This window comes from Typopeltis vanoorti, chromosome 22, assembly GCF_054136105.1.
Source record: "Typopeltis vanoorti isolate ZY-2024b chromosome 22, IOZ_Tvanoo_1.0, whole genome shotgun sequence".
In the NCBI taxonomy this organism is placed as follows: domain Eukaryota; kingdom Metazoa; phylum Arthropoda; class Arachnida; order Uropygi; family Thelyphonidae; genus Typopeltis; species Typopeltis vanoorti.
The window spans coordinates 5,704,221-5,730,047 of NC_143570.1; the positions used below are offsets into that span (position 1 = coordinate 5,704,221).

The 25,827-nt window shown below is 36.8% G+C and overlaps 1 protein-coding gene across 1 annotated transcript in view; it reads right to left on the bottom strand.

Annotated features, from left to right (window-relative positions):
• Positions 1 to 25,827, bottom strand: part of LOC150094129 (uncharacterized) — a 244,865-nt gene that overhangs the window by 190,040 nt on the left and 28,998 nt on the right. Inside the window, exon 5 of the mRNA XM_090412408.1 lies at positions 7,404 to 7,434. Coding sequence (XP_090268534.1) covers positions 7,404 to 7,434 — 31 coding nt within the window. The remainder of the gene's footprint in view (positions 1 to 7,403; positions 7,435 to 25,827) is intronic.

The window sequence follows — 25,827 nt, forward strand, 5'->3', positions numbered from 1 at the left end:
TTAATATATTTCCTCCATGATGTTTTCTTTTTTTTGCAGCTCTTGCTTTACATCCTTACTCATCCACTTAATTCCAACTTGTTTTATCCTCCTGACCTTGAGTATGCAGTCTGATACTGCTACCTTCAAGCAACCTCTGACAACTTGCCATGCAATACTGACATTCTTTCCTTGCAGCTTCTCAAGCCATGGCACTGTTCCAAGATGGCTCCTAAGTCTCTCATAATCACCAGCCTTGTAATTAAACATAAACCTCTTCTTGACAGAGAATATATATATATATATATATATATATATATATATATACACTTTTTTTTTTTTTTTTCCCTAGTGCCATCTGCTTGTCTTAGAGAGTCCTTTTAGAATGTTCTCAACCATGTTTTTTTTTTTTAAAAAAAAAGAACAAAGAAAGACAAGACAGATATTTGATGGAATTGTAAATAATACCAATTTTTTGTGACAGATGACCCATATGCATTGGTTTTCTATAGACTGAATAGCCAAGTTCATCTTATTTGGAGATCTCCCAGAGAGTGTTAAAAAAAGGCAGGTATTTATTGTTTTTTAATTTGATAATGAACTTAATGGAGAGATGAATGTTGTAAAGATGGACAACAAAAACAGTCTCGTAAACATTTCAGAGTTGGGTCATATGAAGAACACATCATCCACATATTATAGCCAGAGTTTAGATAATTCGTAATTTTCAAGGATCTGAATTTTTCAAACAATTCCATGAACAGTTTCTCTAAAAAGCAGAGAAAGTAGTGAATCCATTGCTAGACCTTCTTTCTATCAGAAGAATTTGTCTTGAAAATGGAAGCAGGTGTTGCTGATGCAGCATTCAAATAATGTCATAGTATCCAGTGGAAATAGTTCTAGTAGTCCTATGGTTTGTATGGTTACTAGTAGGTCAGATAGTTCTATTACAAAATCCTTCATTTTTTTTCAATAAATCGTGCTTTTTTTTTTATGTAGGTATCTCTCTTGTCTATATGTAGGATTATGCTCTACAAGGTATTTAGAGAGAAGAGGGATGAGTGAATATTGCATCCATAGCAGAGGTACATCTCACTCGGGTATCTTAGGAGGTGTGTAAATTCTGGGAATTATAGGATATCTAGATGTGAGACTTTTCTTGATACCATTAAGCCAGACAAGGTCTTTAAGTTGTCAGTCATGCTGTGGGTGTGCTAAGTAGATTGCAGATGCTGGCAACATTGAGTAAATTTTGCATTGTTTCAACATACTCTTCCATCTTCATGATTACCTTTGTCCACTTTTAATACTATGATGGTCTTGTCATGTCATTTTTCTGGGGTGCTAAACCATTTCATTTTCAAGATATTTCTTCATAGCCACTTAGCTCGGAGGAGTACAGGCGTTGTTTGGATAAGGATTAAATCTGCAGTCGCTTTTGGTAATTTCCATAGTCCCTTCATATAATATCCCTGAGATTGACACAATGATGTCAATCTCAGGGATATTATATGAAGATAAGGCAAAGTTGAAACATGAATGATAGTAAGTTCAGTACTTGTAAGCATTTGCAAAACTGTATTGATCAGCTAATAGTTTCTGAATTTCTTTCTTTAATTTACTCTTAATGACCATGGAAAGTGAATAAGCTTTGTTTGAGAAGAGTCTACCTACAGCGTTCCTCCTGTACAGTGGGACAACCTCCAAACTTCTATTCCTCATTCCCATGGTCCTAATACTGCTTCAGTGCTCCTAATCTAAACACCTGCTCAGATTTAATAACAAAAATTATCCTCACAGGAATGAAGGACTTCATCCCTTATTTCACTCCAAATTCACAGCCTACTATCCAAGTTTTGGTCCTCAAAAAAGTATGCCAACATAGTAACAGAAAAAATTTTGGTCTTGGGTTCATATACCACAAATGGCTAAAGACCAAAACTCCAGCTGCTCTCACTATGCCTATGCTGCAATTCACAACAGCTGTAAAAGAATCATCACCCAATCCAAATCAGACTTCGAAAGGATCAAATGTTACAAACTTGCTGCCTACCCAAATGGCATTTGCTCCTTCTAGTCTCTTGCCAAGATCATTAAGTACAACTGTTACCCATCCAGATTTTCACCATCCTCACATACAGATAGTACTGTAGTCACTTCACCTAAAGACAAGGCTGACTTATTGGCATCACTCTTCTCTTCCAATTCCTGTACTGATCACCTGGGCAAAGTTCCCTCCACTCCACCAAAAACTGATCTCCATGTGACTCAGTCTTCTGCCAGAAAGAAATTTGAAGAATCTTTAATAGCTTTGAACATAAACAAGGCATCTGGTCATGATGGTATTCCAGCTACTGTGTTAAAAACTCATGCCCAAGAACTAATACCCTGGCTGTATTGTCTCATCAATCTATCCTATTCAACTGGCATCTACTCTACAACATGGAAACAGGCACACATCCACAACCCATACCAAAGAAAGGAGATAAAAGTCAACCAATGAACTACTCTCCAATTGCTCTCTAAAATCATGATCATCAACAACCAACTCTTGAGTCACCTAGAGGCCTAACAATTAATCAGTGACCAGCAGCATGGATTCCACCACTCACAATCTACAGCCTATCATTTAGCTTTTCCCACCCACCTCTGGACTCAAGCCATGAAAAAATTTGAAAAAACTCACTAGGTTACCCTCAACATTTTGAAGGCATTTGATCGGATTTGATCTATTCTATGATCTGCCCTCCACACTGTGCAACTGGATCACCAACTTTCTCACTGGTCGCTCACTGCATGTCATGACAGATGGGTTCCTCTCCTCATATTTCCCCACCAATGTAGGAGGTACCCCAAGGTTCCATTCTTTCACACACACACTCTTCCTTTTGTATATAAATGAAATGCTCTTACAGACTTCCAATCCTCTCCATAGCTTTGCCAATGACAGTACACTCCATTCCTCCTTTTCGCTTGACAAACCTTGTAGTGCTAAGTATTAGAATCCTCAAGATCCACTATGACCAATGTCCTGAATCCTGATCTCCTAGCTAAGGATAACCTTGTAGACTTCAATGCCCCCAAAACTCAATGCTATCTGATCTCTCTTAAGAAAGAGTGCATATCCCTCCTCCTTACCTTCAATAATACCCAGATATCAAAACACGATCAGATTTCTCTTCTTGGAATGACCCCACCAACCTTGCCTTCATAGCCACTTGGCTTGGAAGAGTACAGGTGTTGTTTGGATAAGGATTAAATCTGCAGTCTCTTTTGGTAATTTCCATAGTCCCTTCTCACGGCTCTTAGCACACTCTCTTAGCAATGATGTCAATCTCAGGGATATTATATGAAGATAAGGCAAAGTTGAAGATAAGGCACAGTTTGACTATAGCTTCTACAGCTGCCAAATAACATAGTGTGCTTTTTTACACAAAACGCCACTTTACAGCTACTATCTCTATACAAATCCCGAATCCATTCAACCATATAATACTGCTTTCATATTTGGATTGGTGCACCAAAATTCTCTAAGATTGCTTGATTCTATCCTGAAGAAGGCAATCCAGTTAATTGATGATTCTCTTTCATATATCCACTTCAATCCCTTTCTCACAGATGCTCACTTTTTGGCTGGTGCGAGTTCTACAAATACTTTCATGGACAGTGTTCTGCTGAATTGGTCACTATTATTCCTTCACTTTCCTCCAAAATCATTAGAACAAGAGCCACTGCAAACCATTACCCTTTTATAGTTCACCTTGAAACTCACCGAATCAACGTCGCTGATTCCTCTTATCTACTTCTGTTCTTTGGAACAGTCTTCTCCTCCTCCACTCTGCCTTCCTCAAAGAATACAACCTTCAGCTGTTAAAAAAAAAAGGGTAAATAGATTCCTCCTTTCTTCTCATCCTCTTGCCTGATCTGCTATAGGTCTTGTGACCTTTCATATGGGGGTCATATATATATATATTAAAAAAAAATATTTCAATTTTTTTAAAATATAAAAAAATTGATTTCAGTAAATGGAACCTAGTAGCACTTATACATTCCTTGAAGAGGACAAGGAGTGATAAGTGCTGGTAGATTTGCAAGGATCGCCTCAAATTAAATTTATGGTGTGATCTTAAAAACTGAGGGATTGTGTCATTATCTCTACATCTGATGAGGAATATCTGTGTCTTAGTGAATATTTTTTACTTGATGTGTAGCTTCTCAAATTCATTCACTTTTTAGTAGCATCAACTCACCATGAGTTGATGGGGAACTGGACTTAAGCATTTACATTTAAGTCTGATTTAAATTCCACATGGACTATATGTTGATAGATTATTTTATTGAGTTTAAATCTCTAATAGTTTTGTATACATTATAGTACACTGCATCAGGAGAGTGAAAAAAAAATTACGGTGACTGAGTTATCAACTGAGTAACATCCAGCTCACCATGAGTTTTGCAGTTGTAGAGCTGACCACAATCAGACAGACCCATTGGTGGTGGATAGTGGATCACCCCCCCCCCAGATATGGTGGGAGGAGATAAGCAGGGGTGGTGGAATAGCCTTTGGCAAGGCCTCTCAAATAAAACACCACAGAACCCTAAGATGACAATGTATGCCACCATTAAATAAGCATGCCCCTGAGGAGGTACCTGAAGATAAAACCACAGCAACTGTCCACCAGATAAGATGCAGCTACATAAACGTCTGCTCCATGTCAGGAATGGCCTCTGTTTCGTGATTGATGATAGTCTGCACCAGCCCCCAGCTAGGAAGTAGCAACTTCTGATTAAAATCTCACCTTCAGGGGTCCATGTGCCAGCTATGGTATCCTGGACACTACAAGAAATAAGTGTACCAAGAGTTTCAATCTGACATTTCTGTGGATGGAGAACTGGACTTAAACATTTACATTTAAGCTTGATTTAAATTCCACGTGACTATTTGTTGATAAATTATTTTATTGAGTTTAAACCTCTACTAGTTTTGTATACATTATAGTACACTGCATCAGAAGAGTGGGAAAAAAAAATTACAGTGACTGAATTAAGCAACCAGAAAATTAATGGTAACAGTAAAGGAGAATATTTGAAAAGGACTAACTATAATGAGGATGTGCAATTTGTATTGCAATATGGCAGCTAGTGGCATGATGAGAAGAGTGCCCACGTGTGCACCAGAATAGAATGTTGCAAAAAAAATCAGGAGTAGTAGCTCATACAACAATCACAAATCATCAAATACTTTTGGCAGTGCAGAAAAATGCCTTATTGACTGCAATTTCTTTGTCAGAGCATTCAAATGCTGGGTATATAACCGTGGGGAAGAGGTGGAAAATATAAGAGATTTGGAGGTGATGGATAGATAAGGACTTAAAATTTAGGGGACACACTGAAACTATGATGACAACACAACAGATAATGACAATGACGAGAAGAACACTGATGTGGAGGAGATTATGGTTTCATTGTATAATGGGGATTGATCAGGCTACATATGGATTATTATACACAGATATGGTCACTTGGTTTTCAAAAGGATGAAGAGATACTGGAAAGGGTGCAGAGACAATTGAATAAAGTGGTTTCTGGTCTCTGAAATGTTGACTAAGAAGAAAGATTGAGGAAATGCATTTTGCAGAGTTTAGTGAATAGGAGGAGGATGGAGAATATGATTAAGATATATAAGTTGATAAAGAGTTATTATTAATGTGGATGAGGGTTTTTCATACAAATTGATTTTTGCACAAAGAGTGGTTAGCACAAAGCCAGTGAATGCATTTAAGACACTGTATGATAAGCTATGTGTGTAATTGTGAGACCTCCCAGAGAGAGCCTTCTGACTCCATGGAAGTCTGATGATAATTATGAACTGCTATCGTTGATTAATGTATATTTTACATGATCACTGATTTTAATCTACTAATATACAGGGTGATTCAAAAAAGATGGACTCAATTTTGTAAGTCTATATATCAAACACAGAGCTAGTGACAAATATGATGTAAAGTATATATGATTATACTCACAATAAAGTTTATAGATGTTCAATGTGCCCCCTCCCCCTCCAGCCACACGGATAACATCAAGACAGTAGCTGAATTCATCCTGTACCCAAAGAAAGTTGTTTTGCATCACTGAGTTCACTGCAGTTGTGATACGGTTTTTTAGGTCAACCAAAGTTGTTGGCAGACATCATTCATAAACTGCTTCTTTTATGACCCCCCCCACAAGAAAAAGTCACAGGGTGTGTGAGATCAGGAGATCTTCAGGGCCAGAATTGAAGTGGCAGGTCTTCATTCCTGATGCGACCTATCCATCATTGAGGTAGAAATTCATTGAGAAAATCTCAAACATCAAGGTGCCAATGGGGTGGAGCTCTGTCCTGTTGGAAAATGAAGTCTTCTGAATCTTCATTTTTGAAGAAGAAGCCAGTTTTCAAGCATGTCCAGATACATTACCCCAGATACGTTACCTCACGAATGCAAAACATTTGGTGCTGCATAGTAGCCATTTTGCTCACAACTGATGCTGCTGCACGGCTGTGCACTATCAAGCACTCTAACGGTAGTATTTTAAACTTTAGGACCTCCTCTTTCAAATGTTATGTATATCATTCACATACAATGTATAGTTCAGGAAATATAGCCGTACGAAATTGAGTCCATCTTTTTGAATCACCCTGTATTAGTAACAACCAATTATCACCAAACATGATGTTATCACAGATAATTACTATTGTTAAATGACAAGAGTTATTATAAAGGAATGCTAAGTTATACTTTACATGAAATTCTATCCGTTACCTAATTCATGAAAAAACAAAACAAAATTTGGCATATGAAGTAACTTACCAACTAGATTACATGTGCAGCGTACAGAAATAGTTGTTACTTCACATCTAGTTGCCCAGCATTTCATAATGTGAAGCACACTTCCTTTCAGACACGTATACTGCCTTTAACCCATCAATGTTCTTAGAGGAGCAGTATAAAGCCACCAACATTTTGTTAAACATTAGTTAAATTGTTAAATATTTTCAATGAAATATGTCTGACTGCTAACTGTGCATGGTGGCAATTTGATGATTTAATTATCTCTGTTGAATAACCATTTGTGTTGCATGTGTCACATTATATGTAATCTAATACAGCATGCAAAACAAATAATGCCAGATTTAAAATCAGGATACTTTTAATTTTTAATTTACTAATTAAAAGACAGATACCTTGGTATTCAACTGATGAATAATTTCATATGTTCCCAAATCACCGTTATTCTATATTACAGCAAACATTAAGATTTTTAAAACCCAAATAACTCTAGGTTTTATATATTTTACTTCTGCCTGATGAAACTGCATCAAAAAATTAGAATTTTACTGTATCAGGTTAAGAAATGTAATTTTGGTCATGCATAACACAAACCTTGCTAGTCACTTGCAGATCTTCCTCTTCTCTGTAAATTAAACAGTAAAATTATTTAACATTCTATCTAAAGATAACTTTCAGATTAATTTAGAAATTATAGAACTGTAAATTGCAATTCAAAAGATATTGATCAGTTAACTAAAATATGTGGTTAGCATTCAATATTATTATTGAAAATCTCTTCAGAAGAAAATTTTAAAATATTATGATAATCAACATTCTTGCAAATGGCTTTTATTCTCTTATTTACCAACCAAAAGAGAGAGATGGGAGAAGAGCATAATAAAACTAACAGGGAGTGATAATCATTGTACATATGCATCGGCCATACAATCATAGAAGAATACATAATTACTCTTTGGTCATCCATAGATTCTTTTTTGCTATAATATACACTGAATCTGCAGCAAATAAATTAAAAGAAGTTATCTTGGTAAAGTTCCAGCTGAAGCTGTTTATAATTCTTCAATATGTCTATTGGGCATATATTAGGCAATGTGTAAGTCATACAATGCTGATTTTCAAATGATGATTCTATCTCATGTGATTCCGATGTTACTGCTTCTGTTTGAATTTTTTCTGGCACCTCAGCAACTCAGATATATAAAGATCCATGACAAGAGTTAAAAATTATGCAAAACCAAGGTATAAATTATAAGTCGAGATTAAAAGTATATACAAAAAATATAGTCGGAATAATGTGAAATCAGTAAATAAAAGATTTCACTTTAAAAGATGTATATATATTTACATGAAATTATACAGATTAATCTTTTGTAAAAATTTAAATAAAACATTGTACATCAGATGGCCCAGGGTGGTGATTAAAAATGCTAAAATAATGAAATATAATTACTTATCTCATACTTGTTTTTCTTCTAAAACAAAATAATTTTTTTCCGAAATAAAATAATGTGCAACTTTTAAAAAAAAATTTATTTCTTCTTTCATATCTACTCAGCAATATCAGTTCCTTTTCCATTTCCTTGAAATATAAAGATAATTTTTAAAGTTCCTTTTTTCCTTGCAGAAACCTCTTCCTTATCCTTGAACATAAAAAGAATTCATCTCTTTCAGGTTTATAGCGCTTAACCAGAATGTGTTTTCTGCATAACGCATCAGAAGGAACTGTCTGATGCGTTATGCAGAAAAACTATATATCACTTTTATATGCCACAAATCGGCTCTATTTAAAAGAAATTCATCCATTATTTTTGAGATAACTCTTCATTTCCCTCATAATATTCTTTTCCACCTTTTTGGAAGAATTACTTTAAACTATATTTCTTTCCAAAACTTCCAACTTTTGAGAACATCATCTGTGTTCTGCAACAGCTTTTCTATTATTCTCTTATATTAATTCAACTTTCTCTTCAGAAGTACAAACTTTGTGTGAGAATGCTACTGCCTGATGTCGAGCAATATGGAGGTGACATGAAAGTCACTTGTTGTAAACAAGATTACAGTTTTTATAATGGTAAAAATGTCATGGGAAAATTCAATACTTTCATCTCTCAAGGTTTCATTATGAAATAAAAAAAGCTAAATTAGAGTCCTTTTCATAAATAAATATCACAATCAAACAGTTTGCAATGGGCCATAACTATACAAACATATCTTTTATATGTAACCTTAGTAAAAAAATTTCTGATTACAAGAAATAATGAATTTTCATTATTATTATTACCCAAGACCCCATGCAGTCAAAGACTCATCTAGGAGGTCCTTTTATCAAACACACAGCTCATCATACCGTGCTTTAAACACACTGAAATTCTCTGCAGACACCACACTCTTAGGCAAGGCATTCCAATCATTCATAACTCTGCATGAAAAACCTAATTCTCACTCCCCTACTCACACCCTTCTTATACAGCTTCCAGGAATGACCTCTGGTTCTCCCCTGATCTATGACTATTTTCTGTAGAACCTCTCCAGTATTGATCCTATAACAACCCCTTAATAACTCATAGGTCTCTATCATATCTCCTCTCCTCCTCTTGTTCACCAGACTCTGCAAGTTGCATCTTCTCAATCTTTCCTGATACTTGACATTCCAGAGGTCAGAAACTACCTTAGTCATTCGCCTCTGGACCACCTCCAACATCTCTTCATCCTTCTGAAAACCAGGTGACCAAATCTGGGCACAATAGTCCATGTGTGGCCTAATCAAAGCCTTATACAATGAAATAAGAATCTCCCTACCTCTACAAGTCAGTGTCCTCTGCATCATTCCCAGAAGCCTTTGTGTTGTCTTCACAATTTTGGCTGTGTGTCCTCTAAATTTCAGATCCTTATCCACCATCACTCCTAGATCTTTATTATTATTACATCACACCTCCAGGGAGTCCAAAGACTCATCGAGAGAGTGCATCCACTCTACAACTCTTCGTCTCACTACTCCATGAACCTTCATCATCTCCCACCACTAGTACTTTCTCAGGCAATCACAAAACATCCATGCCCATGGCAGGATTCAAACCCTTTTGGCTGGATAGTGGATACGCTAACCACTTGGCCAACCAGGCCGGCATTATTATTTCCTCCACCTCCGACAATATATCCCTACCAAGCATAAACTCTGCATCCCATTTTTGTTTTCCAAACCCTAAAACCTTACATTCTGCAACAATGAACTCACATCCCCATTCCAATGCCCAATCACTCAATCTATTCAAGTCTTACTGCAAGGCCACAACATCCTCTCTACTCCTCATGGTTCATCCCAACCCTGCATCATCTGCAAACAACTGAATAGCCCCATCCAAATCCTCACCAATATACTAGTCAAACAGCAATGGCCCTGAGTCACACCACCAGTAACACTCCTCCTCCTGGACATCACTCCTCCATACACAACTTGCTGACACCCATCAGACAGCCAGTCCACACTCTCCCTCAATGAGTCCAAAGACTCATCGAGGGAGAGTGTGCCAACAGCATCAAATGACTGATTGCCTTGCAACTACTAACTGCACTCAAACTTGCTTAACTTTTCGCTTGAGCCATTAGTAGAAGAGACTCTACCAATCAGCCAACCTTTGCTGCCAACTTAAATACGGATCTTTGTTATATTCCCAAGATTTCTCAGCTATTTGTCATAAAGTGAAGAACTGATCCTAACAGCATCTATCTGGCCTGAATCCAACTTGTTCTTCACAAAGCTTTTCTTCCACACTCCTTCTCAACCGTTTCTCAAGTATACTTGCATAAATCTTACCAGGAACACTCAGTAAACAAATACCTCTGTAATTCTCACATTCAGTTTTATTTCCCTTTTTATATATATAGGTACTATGAGCACTACTCCAATCATCTGGAATTCGTTCCTCTGTTCAGACCTTCTGAACTATGTAATGCAGCCACTGTAAGACTTTTCTACCTCCATACTTGAGCATTTCTGGAAACTGTATATATGACATGACCGAATATCATCTACTCCTGCTCTTTTTCACATTTCAGGCCTTTGATACCCTTTTCTGCTTCAAGTATGGATATGTATTCCTGACTGCATCCTTGTTGAGTGTTTTTTACCACTGTACTATAACTGCTTGTTTCATTTAGCAATTTTTTGAAGTAATTACTCCATACTTCAAGGATATCGTTTTCTCAAGTTTTCATATCACCTTTATCATCTCTAATTCCTTTTACAGTACTCTTTCCTCAATTTCTGAGCTTCTCCAACAACCTCCAGAATAACTTGCCACCTTCCTGATATTTATTTTCAAAGTACTTACCAAAAGTCTTCCCCATACTTCTGTTTAGCAAGGTTTACACAGTGTTGTTTAGCTTTCTTATATTTGTCTCTGTATTCTCTAAGAGCACAAGCTGACTTATTTGCCAGGAACTTTTGATATGCTTTCTTCTTTTCCTTCACTGCCTCTTTAACTTACTATGTCCACCATGGAGTTGTGATTTTTCTATCCTTCCAGACCTCATCACATGCCTCTCTGGCTGAATCAATCAGTGTTTTCTTCAGGGCTTCCACTGAATCTTCAAGGTTTGGTTCCTGTTCTCAAACCCTTTCATTTTTTATTCAATAATCTTTGTGTAATTTAGTCTACAGTTCACATCTGAAAGCTGCTCAACTTTTATTCGCTTTACAATTTTTTTACATGTTCTTCTTTTCAATATGAAATTCAATTTTATTCTGCTCAAGACTAAATGGTGATCACTTCCAATTTCAAATCCTGTGTACACTCTGGTGTCCTGCACCAGTGAGAAAACATCACTATCAACAATAACACAGTCAATGAGACTTTTCTCATTCCTTGCCCCTCTTCTCTCAATGTGAATTTGTGCACATTTTTATGTTGGAACATGGTGTTAGTAATAACTAATTCATGTACTGAACAGAAATCCAACAGGTATTTACTTAGCTTTGCTCTTTTCTCTAAATTTTCCCAAAATATTTTTGCACGTCAGACAATCATTTCCTACTCTGCTATTTAGATCACCAACAAGGACCAACTTTTCCTTTTTATTATTATTATTCATGACACCTCCAAAGAGTCCGAAGACTCATCACGGGAGGACACCTATTGTACAACTCTCCGTCTCCACCACTACACCAAACCTCTACTACTAATCATCAACATCAGCGCCATCTACTGCCCACCACCACCACAGGTAATATTTTTTGTCTATAAATTACATGTGTTCTGAAAGGCCGATTGGTCTGTATGCAGGATGAAAAACCCAAGTTTTCCAGGAGAAAAAACCCTGCTACCTCCTTATGAGATCGGCTAACTCAAATTTTTCATTCTGTCAGTTGCTTTCTCTAAATCCTCAAAAAAATTCCTCCACTTCTACCTTAGTAGAACCTTCTGTGGGACCATAGGCACAAATAAGTCTTATTGTCCAGTTCCCCATTCTGATATTTGTCCACATCACTCTGCTTGAGACTGCCTGCCATTCAAGAAGATTAGCCTCGGATTTAGTGTTGAATACAGTCATTCCTCGATTAACGAAGAGGATGCATTCCTCGAAATTACTTTGTTAAGCGAAACTTCGTTCTCAGAGGTAAAAATACTATGGCCATAACAGGGATATGTTCGCACGTAAATAAAATGAAAGACTTTTATTTTGAAAAAAGAAAAGCTTTATTAAATAAAAAGTCAATATTACATACCTAACAAAGATAAAATCACGACATTTTAAAATACAAATCTTAAGCTGATTGTTTATGCTTTTTTTCTCTTTCATTTAACAATTGCCTACATGGATTTATTGCAATTAACACTGATCGCTTAACAATAACACTTCTTCCTAAATCAGAATCATTTTCACTAAAAAAATTTTAAATGTTTTCAAAGTCATTCAAGCACCTTTTTAAATCTTTGGTTGCTAGCACTTTTTCAATAGGAACTTCTTTAATTTCATCTTCATTTTCTTTGGCTTTGTTGCTAAGTTTTTTTAAATCTTCTACTGAAAAACCATCATCTTCTGCATTTAATAAATTTCTTACATCCTCTTTTTCAACATTTTCGAAGCATAATGATTGAGCCATCTAGATAACTTAATTTCTAATCTTTTGAATGTTATTTTCTTCTTCTATATATATATATATATATATATATATATATATATATTAAAGATACCAAGTATTTTTAAACCTGGTTTTACTCCATTTCCCAAGTAAGCAAACAGACTAAAAGTCAAGTTTGCGCCTGCAATTGATGCAAGTCTAACTGATCCCACAGGTAGTGCAGGAACTGTTCCTGCACTACCTGTGGGATCAGTTAGACTTGCATCAATTGCAGGCGCAAACTTGACTTTTAGTCTGTTTGCTTACTTGGGAAATGGAGTAAAACCAGGTTTAAAAATACTTGGTATCTTTAACATATTTATACCCAAGGTAAAAATACTTTCTACATATATATATATATATATATATATATATATATATATTTTATAAAGAATTGAATGACTAGAACTGAGATTTAAGTAAAAATGTTTTAATATAAAAACACGACTAGTTTCTGCTTGTAACGGTTAGTAGTTGGAAGGGAGCCAATCGTTCGATGCTGTCGGCACACTCTCCCTCGATGAGTCTTTGGACTCCCTGGAGGTGTCAAAATAATAATAATAATAATAATAATAATAATAATAATAACTTCTAGCCATAATTTGCACCAAACTGCATTTAAGCATTTCTGAGTGACTTCTTTCCAAGAGTTATTAATGTTTTCAATTGTGTCTTTAATGGTGTAGTTTTTCCAAAAAGTTTTAATTGACATTTGCTCTTTTCCTTCTAGTTCAATTAAATTGCTTAATGTACCACGCAGATAATAAGCTTTAAATGTTGCTATTACTCCCTGATCCATCGGATGAATCAAAGAAGATGTGTTTGCTGGAAGAAAGACAACTTTGACAAGAATGCATGTGTCTAACGCACTATTAAGATCAGTAGGATGTCCTGGAGAACTGTCCAACAACAACAAAAGAGCTTTTTCTTTAAAATTATTTCTCTGGCAATACTGTTTCACTTCTGGGACAAAAATGGTTAACAAACAAGTAAATAACTCCTTGGTGATCCACACATTTCTATTAGCTTTCCATATTACAGGTAAATTCATTTTTATGTTACCTTTTAACGCCCTCGGATTTTTCGAATGGTAAACTAATAACAATTTTAATTTAAAATCGCCACAAGCATTTGATCCAAAGTAACGTTAAATGGTCTTTGGCTGCTTTGAACCCAGCTGCTGATTTTTCTTCAATAGAAATGAAGCTTTTTGATGGTAGCCATTTCCAGAACAAACTGCTTTCGTCAACATTGAACACCAAATTTGGTGAAAATTTCATGATCAATTATTTCCTTTAGTTTTACTGGAAACTTATTCGCATCTTCAACATCTGCACTTGCAGCTTCTCCTGAGTTTACACTATGAATTCTGGTCGGTTTTTTTAAATTTCTCAAACCAGCCATGAGAAGCCACAAACTTTTCTGCAATTTTTTCAGTTTGTTTAGATTTCAGGTGATTAAACAAAAATAATGCTTTTTCTTGAATCACCATTTGAGTTAAAGGCATATGACGTAACATATCATCTATCCACAAACTTAACATTTTCTCCATTTTTTCTAAAATTGGACTCCTTAAGTGAGCTAAATTTGCTGCTGTAACATCTGTACAATTCTGAGCAGACTGTTTTATTTTTTCTGATTGACTAAGTATGGTTGTTAAAGCTGACTGTGCTAATCCTAAAGAATGTGCCACATTGGATTTTCTTTCACCCTTTTCAACAAGTTATATGATATGTAATTTAGTTTCTAAAGAAACTGCTTTTCTTTTCTTTGATTCTGACATTTTAACTAAATATTAATATTTACAAAATCTACAATAATGCTATCAGAGAACATACATCATTTATTGCAATGCACCACACTGAAACACGCCCTACGAAGTGTAAGCAATGACTAAATTATGCAGATGGCACATGAAACAGTTAAAACAGACACACCCACTGCTTGGGAGTAGGCGACGAGTAGCCGTTGTTTGCCAATCGGATGATTGCCAGGCATTGACCTTAAAATTTTAATATTTTTAAGTAAAATGGGGCGTGAAATTGCAGACTTCGTTACCAGAGGTAATGTTAATCAAGGTATGACTGTACTATGGCTATTCTTTCTTTTCCTTGATTGTCATTGCCTGAATATAACATTTTGTATTTATTGCTCAGAAAGATCTCACCAGTTTTTGTCATTTTTGTTTCAGTCACCCCTATTATGTCAATCTGGTACTTATCCAATTCCTCAGCTAGCTCCATTTCTTTGCTATTCAGGATTCTTATGTTGATAGTACCAATCTTGAACTCTGGTGATGTTGAGTTGAGGTGTGTTTCAGGATTTGTTCCAGTAGCTGGCTTTTTGCTGTTCGCCCAGGTTACCTGGTGTTTTTTATTTATTTATTTTATTTATTATTTTTTTTTTTTTTCGTTTCTCTTATTATCAGTCACACTCCGAGTTGTAATCGTTGCTTGAGCTAGTTTTATCACCTTTTAATCCTTTAGTCTACAATTTCATTCACCCCCCTCTCAAGGTCCTAACTATGCTGCTTTCACGTGTGTGTAGTATAGATTTAGGAGTTGCATCTGGCTGAAGCCAATTCCTTTGTCTAATTAGCTGGCTTTCTCTAACACTGATCTTTAAAAATTTATTTGTGTAACGACTGCACCATTAAAGATCGCGCAAAGGAACTGTTTTTCTTTCCTAAATATGTAAGAGAAATGCTCAGCGGAACATGGAAATATTCAGCACTAAATCAAGCAACATTTGAAACTTACTATTAGTCAGTCATGGCTACTTTTAACTCTAAGGACACACAGGTTCTAACTTTTATGAGAAGTGCATTGGTAAGTCGAAATCAGGCAAGTCATTTAACAAACAAAACAATTTATTCAATGGCATCAATGGCAATATCATATTAAAAATGAGGATATTAGGAAAGAACTTGACATTGTCAGCATCCAGGAATGCGTTAGCAGAGCTAATCTCAGGTGGTATGGTCACTTAAATAGAATGGGAGAGGAAAGATTAGCAAAATAAGTGTTCTCTGCCAGGTTGGCAGGAAAACGACCCAGAGGAAGACCAAGATATAGGTGGATTGATAAGGTACAAAGTGCCTTAGACGATAGAAATATAAGATCTGATAATGTTGGCGTCTTGACAAGTAACAGACTGATTTGGAGGAAAATTGTAGATAGGAAGTTAGTAATGATGTAATTTTTTCATGTAGTACTGTCATATCCTGTACACCCCTTGAGGGTACATGGCAGGAATTTGATGATGATGATGAACAATTTATTCATACTAAGACACAGAAATTACAAACTAAAGGAAAAAGGATTTCACACACATCAAACTTATCAGGCTCTTATCAATTCTGCCAAGTAACAATGGAATGCATGTGTCTGGTTCTCGAATTACTTAAATCAGCACTTCTAGCCTATAGCTTAAAGACAAAGACTACTATTTACGCTCACATATATATGTCAGACATGTGGTTAGTTTCATACACACTTTAAAACAATTCAACTTAGACCATTAACAGATTATGCATAAACAAGCTTCACAATTAATCTCCCTTCCAACATTAACAAATGCTCATAACTCTGTAGATAACAATCTCAAAATAATTTAGAAGTATGGTTTTCCGACTTCACCTAGATACATTATGCTAGCAAGTATATAATCAACATTCCCTGCTGTAATGTTCACAATCCATAAAAGTTCTACATTAATCTTACTTATCTCTTTGTTTGTACAAAGAGATAGCCCAGATTACATATTGGTGGTTAAATAATTTAGCAATTCATTCTAATATTCTAACAGGTTACATAAAACACTTATGAAAAATTGTTAATTTAACTACAAGTATTTTGCATCGACTTTCTTTCTCAAGTAAAATCGGTATATAAGAATTTTATACAAAATTCTTTCTATATAAGATTTTACACTGCCGAAAACAACGGGGGCGATGTTTAACCGGGTGACGCCCCAGCCAGTATGAAATTCTGTCATGCTCTACTATCATTTTATATTTTGGTTTAAGCCAATAAGAATACAATTTGGTCGGCTAAATCCCAAATTGCCAGCCCATCCTTGTTTGCTCAGTATCCAGGTAGATACCTAACGGAGTGCACCACCAGAAGGTGAAGATTGGACATTAGGTCAGAGGCCCTGGTCGGTTCTCTGCATTCCTTTAAAGACTATGTAGTGGTCTCCTCTCAGTTATACAGCTTTGACCCTTAAGCACCCCATATATATATATATATATATATATATATATATATATATATATTTTATAAAGAATTGAATGACTAGAACTGAGATTTAAGTAAAAATGTTTTAATATAAAAACACGACTAGTTTCTGCTTGTAACAACCTTCATCAGGTGACATTATAAAAGAAAGAAAAAAAGAAAAACACTAAAACACTGAAGCTTAAATAAACTATGAACATCATAGAGAGTCTCTATACATAACTGACATTAAATCGTTGTGGTTGTATTTAAAGCTGTTCTTTCGTTAGTTGTATTGTTGGTAAAGTGCGTGCTAGAAGCATCTCGTGAACGCCAGTATATGATTACAGCTGAATGACAATCTGGGAGGTTGTAGCTCAAGTTATTATTTAGATGAACAGGATTGAAGATGATTTCTCTAGATTCCACGATTTTTCTCTCTAGTTCATCATTGCAACGGAAGATGTAAGTAGATTTTTCCCAGCAGACTTTGTGACTTTGGTTTTCATCATTAGGATTAACCGAGAAAAGGTTATGACTTGATAATGCACTGGCTCGCTGTCAATTCTTTATAAAAATATGTATGTTAACCAAGTTAATGATCATTCTTTCATATATATATATATATATATATACAGCAATCCCTTGATTAATGCATTCTTTAAAACAGGCACATTAATCGAAAACACACTAATCGAATATAGTAACCTATGGGAAAATGTATAATTTCTTCCTCGGATTTCTTTTTTGACCTTTAATTTTAGAGGGAATATCCTTCCCCATCCTTGGAATGGCTGGACCTAGGAACCTTTTTCGAAGTGACACCGGAACAATTCAGGAACAGAGAGCCAGAGCCAAAAGTCTAAAAATTAGGGTATGTCTCAGGACCTAGTTAAAGGAAAACCATGAAGCTGAAAGTCAATAAAATATATTCAGAATATAAATTTATTATTCTGCTTCTTAACAAAGAATTGAGCTAACGTAGTTTGGTGGGCATTCTGTTTCTATTTTTTCATACAACTGACGGTATGGCCCTATTGCCTCTTCTGCAAATTTTACAGGTTCTCTCTTCACCAGGGTCAGTCTCTAAGCATTGCTGCTTATAAACCTTGAAAAACTATTTTCAAATTTAACTGGTAATTAGTTTACAGAATTAACAACGCATATAAAGTATATTAATTAAAGGTAACTTTAATGAATAACTTCTATATTTCGGCAACGTTGCATTGCCATCTTCAGGAACATAAAGATATGGTATGTGCATGCAGGCACTAACACAAAGCAAATGAGGAAGAAAGCAAGAAACTAATATTGTTCCTAAAGTCCTAATGGTGCCCTCTTGCGGGCTAATTTGGTAGTCTTGGCAGTTGGGCTGAAGTTCTCATAATGTAAGTCTCCCAAATTTGGGGTAGTTTCATGCACCCAAATTTGTTGAGGTTAGGAACGTTTTTTAGAGCTGCTGAAGATTCTTTGAATAAATCTTTCGTATTTAAACTTGCTGCGATGAATTATTTTAGTTTTCTTTCAACGAATTTTATGGTAGGTATCTAAGGCATGGTCTGCCAGCCCAGAGCGGCTGTACTGGTGAAACCGGATGTAGTCTTGGTGTTCTGAAATCCTGATATTTGTTGTTCTGCCTGTTTGGCCAAAGTAGGACAATTTGCAGCTGCAAGGGACGACCTGGTATACACCAGGTAGGCTAGGGAAGTGGTTGGTCTTTGGTAGAGCGAATAAGGGATGCCAACATTTTATATGGTCTGTAACAGGAAGTAAGGTCATATTTTTTGAGGATATTGGTTATTTTCTCAGAGGTGCCCTGGATGTAGGGGATGGTGATAGACTTGGTGTAATCTTTATTGTGGAGGGGGGAGGGGGGGTTGTGATTTACTGATTTTAGAATTTTTTGGATTTTTTGGGGGTTATAGCCATTGGCTAAGAAAGTGTTGAGGATGTGGTTTAGTTCAGTAGTTAGGGCCTTGTCATCTGAGCAGATTAAATTTGCCCTGTTATATAGTGTTTTTATAACCCCATATTGTTGTGAGGGGGGGGGACTGCTGGTGAATGTATCTGCCAGTATGGGTGGGTTTTCTGTGAACAGAGAAAACCAAAGATCCATCAAGCTGGCGGGTGATTAAAGTGTCTAGGAAGGGGAGGGTGTTGTTCTCCTCTTTTTCTAAGGTGAACTGGACTCTGGGGTGTTGGTTGTTTAAGTGTGTTAGGAAGGAATGGAGTGTGTCTGAGCCATGTGGCCAAATAGCAAACACATCATCCACATAACGAAGCCAAATAGTGGGTTTTTGTGGGGCAGAGTTTAAGGCTTTCTCTTCAAATGTCTCCATAAAGAAATTGGCGAAGGGTGGGGAAAGCGGTGAACCCATGGCTGTCCCCTCTATCTGTCTGTAGAACTTTCCTTGCCAAACGAAATAGCCTGAGTTCATTGTGAACTGAAATAGGGCTGAGATATCGGGAGGAAACTTGGCTTGGATGATTCTAGGGTTTCTTTGAGTGGGACATTAGTGAATAGGGAGGAGACGTCAAAACTGACCATTATGTCAATGTGTTGGAGTGCGAGGTTTTCTATACTGGCTTTAAAGTGGGCTGAGTTTTTTATGTGTGATGGTGTGTTGCCAGTGTAGTGTGTGAGCGTTTTGGCTAAATGTTTGGCTAATTTATATGTGGGGAAATCAATGCCATCCACATGGGACGCAATGGCACATTTTGTTTATGTATTTTTGGGAGTCCATATAATCGGGGGGGGGTCTAGAGTTATAAGGTTTTAGTTTGTTAGTGACTTCAACAGGCCAAGAAGTGACCTTCTTAAGGAGTCTGTGGAGAGTTCTAATCTGAGAGCTGGTCAGTTTATATTCAATGGGGAGGTAAGTAGTACGGTCTAGTACTAAAGTAGTTAGCTTACCTTTGTAGTCTTTTTGATTGAGCACCACAGTGGCGTTTCCCTTATCCGCCTAGGTGATTACTATTTTTTTGTTGTTTTTCAATTCTTGTAGGGCTGCATATTCGTTTTTGGATAAGTTGGTTTTTGGAGGTTTGGCTTTAGTGAGAACACCGACTACATCCAGTCTAACGTTGTTGGCGATATGGTTAGGCAGGTTGCGCATGATTTCTTCGGCAGGTATTCTTTTTGGAGCTAGGGCGAAATTGTGACCACGTGAAAGTGAGGTGAGTGCTTCAGGCTTTAAAACTTCCAATGAGAGGTTGACTACAGTGTTGAGTGGTGGCTGTGGTAAGGAAGTAGAATTCTTTGTCAGATATTCGTATTTTTTCAAGTGCCGACTTCGTATTTTTTCGACTTCTTTTTTGCCGATGCGCATGAGACGTCGTAAAGTATCGACCATAGATCACGGCTGAGTGTATCCGAAAGCTCTTCCTCTAGTGCCCGTAAGGTTTTGTTTTCGTCGGCAAGGAGAACGGCATGGTCTGCCAGCCCAGAGCGGCTGTACTGGTGAAACAGGCAGAACAACAAATATCAGGATTTAAGAACACCAAGACTACATCCGGTTTCACCAGTACAGCCGCTCTGGGCTGGCAGACCATGCCTTAGATACCCACCATAAAATTCGTTGGAAGAAAACTAAAATAATTCATCGCAGCAAGTTTAAATATGAAAGATTATTCAAAGAATCTTCAGCAGCTCTAAAAAACGTTCCTAACCTCAACAAATTTGGGTGCATGAAACTACCCCAAATTTGGGAGACTTACATTATGAAAACTTCAGCCCAACTGCCAAGACTACCAAATTAGTCCGCAAGAGGGCACCATTAGGACTTTAGGAACAATATTAGTTTCTTGCTTTCTTCCTCATTTGCTTTGTGTTAGTGCCTGCATGCACATACCATATCTTTATGTTCCTGAAGATGGCAATGCAACGTTGCCGAAATATAGAAGTTATTCATTAAAGTTACCTTTAATTAATATACTTTATATGCGTTGTTAATTCCGTAAACTAATTAACAGTAATGTCTGACCAACGTATAAGCCTTGCTACTAGAGTCGTGATAATCCACGGAGATGCTATCGCACGAAAGGCCCGTCAATACGGCAAATTGAGGTTGAAGATATCGAGGCAAATAAATCGACTGACGTTCCTAAAACGCTGCCAGGATAACAAATTGATCCCTAATTGTGTTAAATTGAAGTACCGTTTTACTTCCGAGAAAGCTCTGCGCATTTATAATCGCACTAGCTTCGCCCTGTTAAGAGAACAAATTACCGCGACGCGTGTTCTCCTTGCCGACGAAAACAAAACCTTACAAGCACTAGAGGAAGAGCTTTCGGATACACTCGGCCGTGATCTATGGTCGATACTTTACGACGTCTCATGCACATTGGCAAAAAAAGAATTCGAAAAAATACGAAGTCGGCACTTGAAAAAATACAAAATCTGACAAAGAATTCTACTTCCTTACCACAGCCACCACTCAACACTGTAGTCAACCTCTCGTCGGCAGTTTTAAAGCCTGAAGCACTCACCGCACTTTCACGTGGTCACAATTTCGCCCTAGCTCCAAAAAGAATACCTGCCGAAGAAATCATGATCCAGATAGAACGTGGGATTCGCAACCTGCCTAACCATATCGCCAACAATGTTAGACTGGATGCAGTCAGTGTTCTCACTAAAGCCAAACCTCCAAAAACCAACTTATCCAAAAACGAATAACCAGCCCTATAAGAATTGAAAAACAACATAAAAATAGTACTCACCAAGGGAAACACCACTGTGGTGCTCAATCAAAAAGACTACAAAGGTAAGCTAACTACTTCAGTACTAGACCGTACTACTTACCTCCCCATTGAATATAATCCGACCAGCTCTCAGATTAGAACTCTCCACAGACTCCTTAAGAAGGTCACTTCTTGGACTGTGGAAGTCACCAACAAACTAAAACCTTATAACTCTAGACCCCCCCCCCCCCACGATTATATGGACTCCCAAAAATACATAAACAAAATGTAAATGTGCCATTGCGTCCCATAGTGGATGGCATTGATTCCCCCACATATAAATTAGCCAAACATTTAGCCAAAACGCTCACACACTACACTGGCAACACACCATCACACATAAAAAACTCAGCCCACTTTAAAGCCAGTATAGAAAACCTCGCACTCCAACACACTGACATAATGGTCAGTTTTGACGTCTCCTCCCTATTCACTAATGTCCCACTCAAAGAAACCCTAGAATCATTCAAGCCAAGTTTCCTCCCGATATCTCAGCCCTATTTCAGTTCACAATGAACTCAGGCTATTTCGTTTGGCAAGGAAAGTTCTACAAACAGATAGAGGGGACAGCCATGGGTTCACCGTTTTCCCCACCCTTGGCCAATTTTTTTATGGAGACATTTGAAGAGAAAGCCTTAAACTCTGCCCCACAAAAACCCACTATTTGGCTTCGTTATGTGGATGATGTGTTTGCTATTTGGCCACATGGCTCAGACACACTCCATTCCTTCCTAACACACTTAAACAACCAACACCCCAGAGTCCAGTTCACCTTAGAAAAAGAGGAGAACAACACCCTCCCCTTCCTAGACACTTTAGTCACCCGCCAGCTTGATGGATCTTTGGTTTTCTCTGTTCACAGAAAACCCACCCATACTGGCAGATACATTCACCAGCAGTCCCCCCCTCTCACAACAATATGGGGTTATAAAAACACTATATAACAGGGCAAAATTAATCTGCTCAGATGACAAGGCCCTAACTACTGAGCTAAACCACATCCTCAACACTTTCTTAGCCAATGGCTATAACCCCAAAAAAATCCAAAAAATACTAAAATCAGTAACCCCCCCCCCCTCCACAGTAAAGATTACACCAAGTCTATCACCATCCCCTACATCCAGGGCACCTCTGAGAAAATAACCAATATCCTCAAAAAATATGACCTTACTTCCTGTTACAGACCATATAAAAAGTTGGCATCCCTTATCCGTTCTACCAAAGACCAACCACTTCCCCTAGACCTACCTGGTGTATACCAGGTCCCTTGCAGCTGCAAATTGTCCTACTTTGGCCAAACAGGCAGAACAACAAATATCAGGATTTCAGAACACCAAGACTACATCCGGTTTCACCAGTACAGCTGCTCTGGGCTGGCAGACCATGCCTTAGATACCCACCATAAAATTCGTTGGAAGAAAACTAAAATAATTCATCGCAGCAAGTTTAAATACGAAAGATTATTCAAAGAATCTTCAGCAGCTCTAAAAAACGTTCCTAACCTCAACAAATTTGGGTGCATGAAACTACCCCAAATTTGGGAGAGTTACATTATGAAAACTTCAGCCCAACTGCCAAGACTACCAAATTAGCCCGCAAGAGGGCACTATTAGGACTTTAGGAACAATATTAGTTTCTTGCTTTCTTCCTCATTTGCTTTGTGTTAGTGCCTGCGTGCACATACCATATCTTTATGTTCCTGAAGATGGCAATGTGACGTTGCCGAAATATAGAAGTTATTCATTAAAGTTACCTTTAATTAATATACTTTATATGCGTTGTTAATTCCGTAAACTAATTACCAGTTATGTCTGACCAACGTATAAGCCTTGCTACTATTTTCAAATTGTTTCTGTGAAACCTCTTTGGGCTTGTAAGTGATTAAATTTTCTTCATATTCTTCAGGATCTTCCCACTGTGCATCTAAATTTAAGGCTCGCATATTGCTAGCAGTAATTTCATTCAACTTTGAAACTTTAAAACCAGACTGAGATTTCTCTGATTTGGCTAGAAAAGTCTAGGAAGGCATTCACTTCCAAAAAAGGCCGGTTTTATTGATATTAAATATTCGTTGTTCACAACAGTCTGTAAAAATAACCATAATTAAAATTCTGAATATTTTTATGAATTATAATAAATTTAGTTTAATCCTTTATCCAAGTGTGAGCAAACAAAGTTTGAGCCTGAAAATATCTTCAGGACTGGGGTAAGGTGGTACAACACCAGGGCACTCCTTGCAATGGTGGAGCAAGCTACCAACACTCCTATCTCAGTATCTGCCATAATGCAAAACACATCTCCTTGCGTATATGTCTAATGTTATGCATTAAGGGAAGGGCCACAACCCAGACTAGTTTCGACCTTTATTGAGGTCTCTTCAGTGGGAGCCAGGCCCAAGTGGATATACCAGGCAGAAGCATTAGCAAGTCATCTCTACCTATAGGAGTTGCCAAATGGTGTGCCACCCGTTTTTAATAAATTACTCTGGATTTAGAGAAAGATGTTGAAAGTTTATTTTTCACTTGGTTAGAGTATAATAAATTTAGTTTAATCCTTTATCCAAGTGTGAGCAAACAAAGTTTGCGCCTGAAAGTATCTTCAGGACTGGGGTAAGGTGGTACAACACCAGGGCACTCCTTGCAATGGTGGAGCAAGCTACCAACACTCCTATCTCAGTATCTGCCATGATGCAAAACACATCTCCTTGCAGATATGTCTAATAATTTTTATGAATTGTTTATGTTAAAATGTTTATTAGTTTTAGTTTCATAACACGCAGCATTGTCGGCACTTGCAATGTGCCCGTTATGGAAATTATTTTGTCAAAAGTGATATGTAAAGCAGTTAAAAATTTATGTATTTACTGGATTTGATATTTGTATTACTTACAAGAATTTCATTGTAGTTTAAAAATATTAAGTTTTGTGTTTTTATGAAGACATTCTCTCTTGTCACTAACGGAGACAACGTGTCAGCCATTATTTATACCTAACTTATTGCTTACCAGTTTCATGGAGTGTGCATGCTCACCGAGAAGTTGGATGTGTGATTGACAGCTGACAAGGAAAGTGTTCAGTATCTGAGTAACGGCTGTAAACAAGATAGCGTTCAGAAGGAATTTAGAACACAGGCTGGCAGATATTTAGATTCGGAGAAACTTAAGATTTTTATGTGACAGTCGGAGGAAAATTAATAGTATATTCCGAAAAAGGAATTGTGGAACTATTAAGTTTTAATGTGGAATGAGTATGTGGATAAATAAAAGAAAATATTGCTATATGCGTTTTAAGCGGAATATTGGAGGAAACACTAATTGAAAGATTTATAGTAGATTCCGAAAAGGGAATCGTAGAACTGTAAGTTCTTTTTTTAATTGGAAGAGTTAAGACTGTCAATAAGCAGTTAGTGAATAAAAGAAGTTGCTATTTACGTTCTAAAGGAATGTTCGAGAAAACTCTGATTAGGAAGTTTCATCTGTATTAAGGACACCAGATCTGACTATTATTTCTACTGAAGAAAAGAGACAGAATTAAATCAGGAAGAATTAATGTGTGCTACATAAGTGATGGTAAAGGATCCTGTGAAAATGAAGAATAGAGTAGTATAATCTTCGGAAAAGGGCCTTGACAGGAAAGAAACTGAATGTGAACATTTTGTGATTGTGCAAACAAAATGTTTAGTCTAGTCTAAAGTGTAAGTTTATTTTTAAAAGGCCTTGGATCCAATTACTTTTGTAGTTATGTAATATTTGTTTGAAGTGTATATATATTGTTTTTGTTATATTAAATTTGTTTATTTTGTATTTTGGTCTTGAGTCAGTGATTATTTGGATTCTGAAAGAGTTCAAGTCATTGCACCAATTGGAGTGAACCCTTGTGCATATAATAATATATAAGTACACTCAGAATAAAAAAATAATAATTGTTAGAAACAGAGA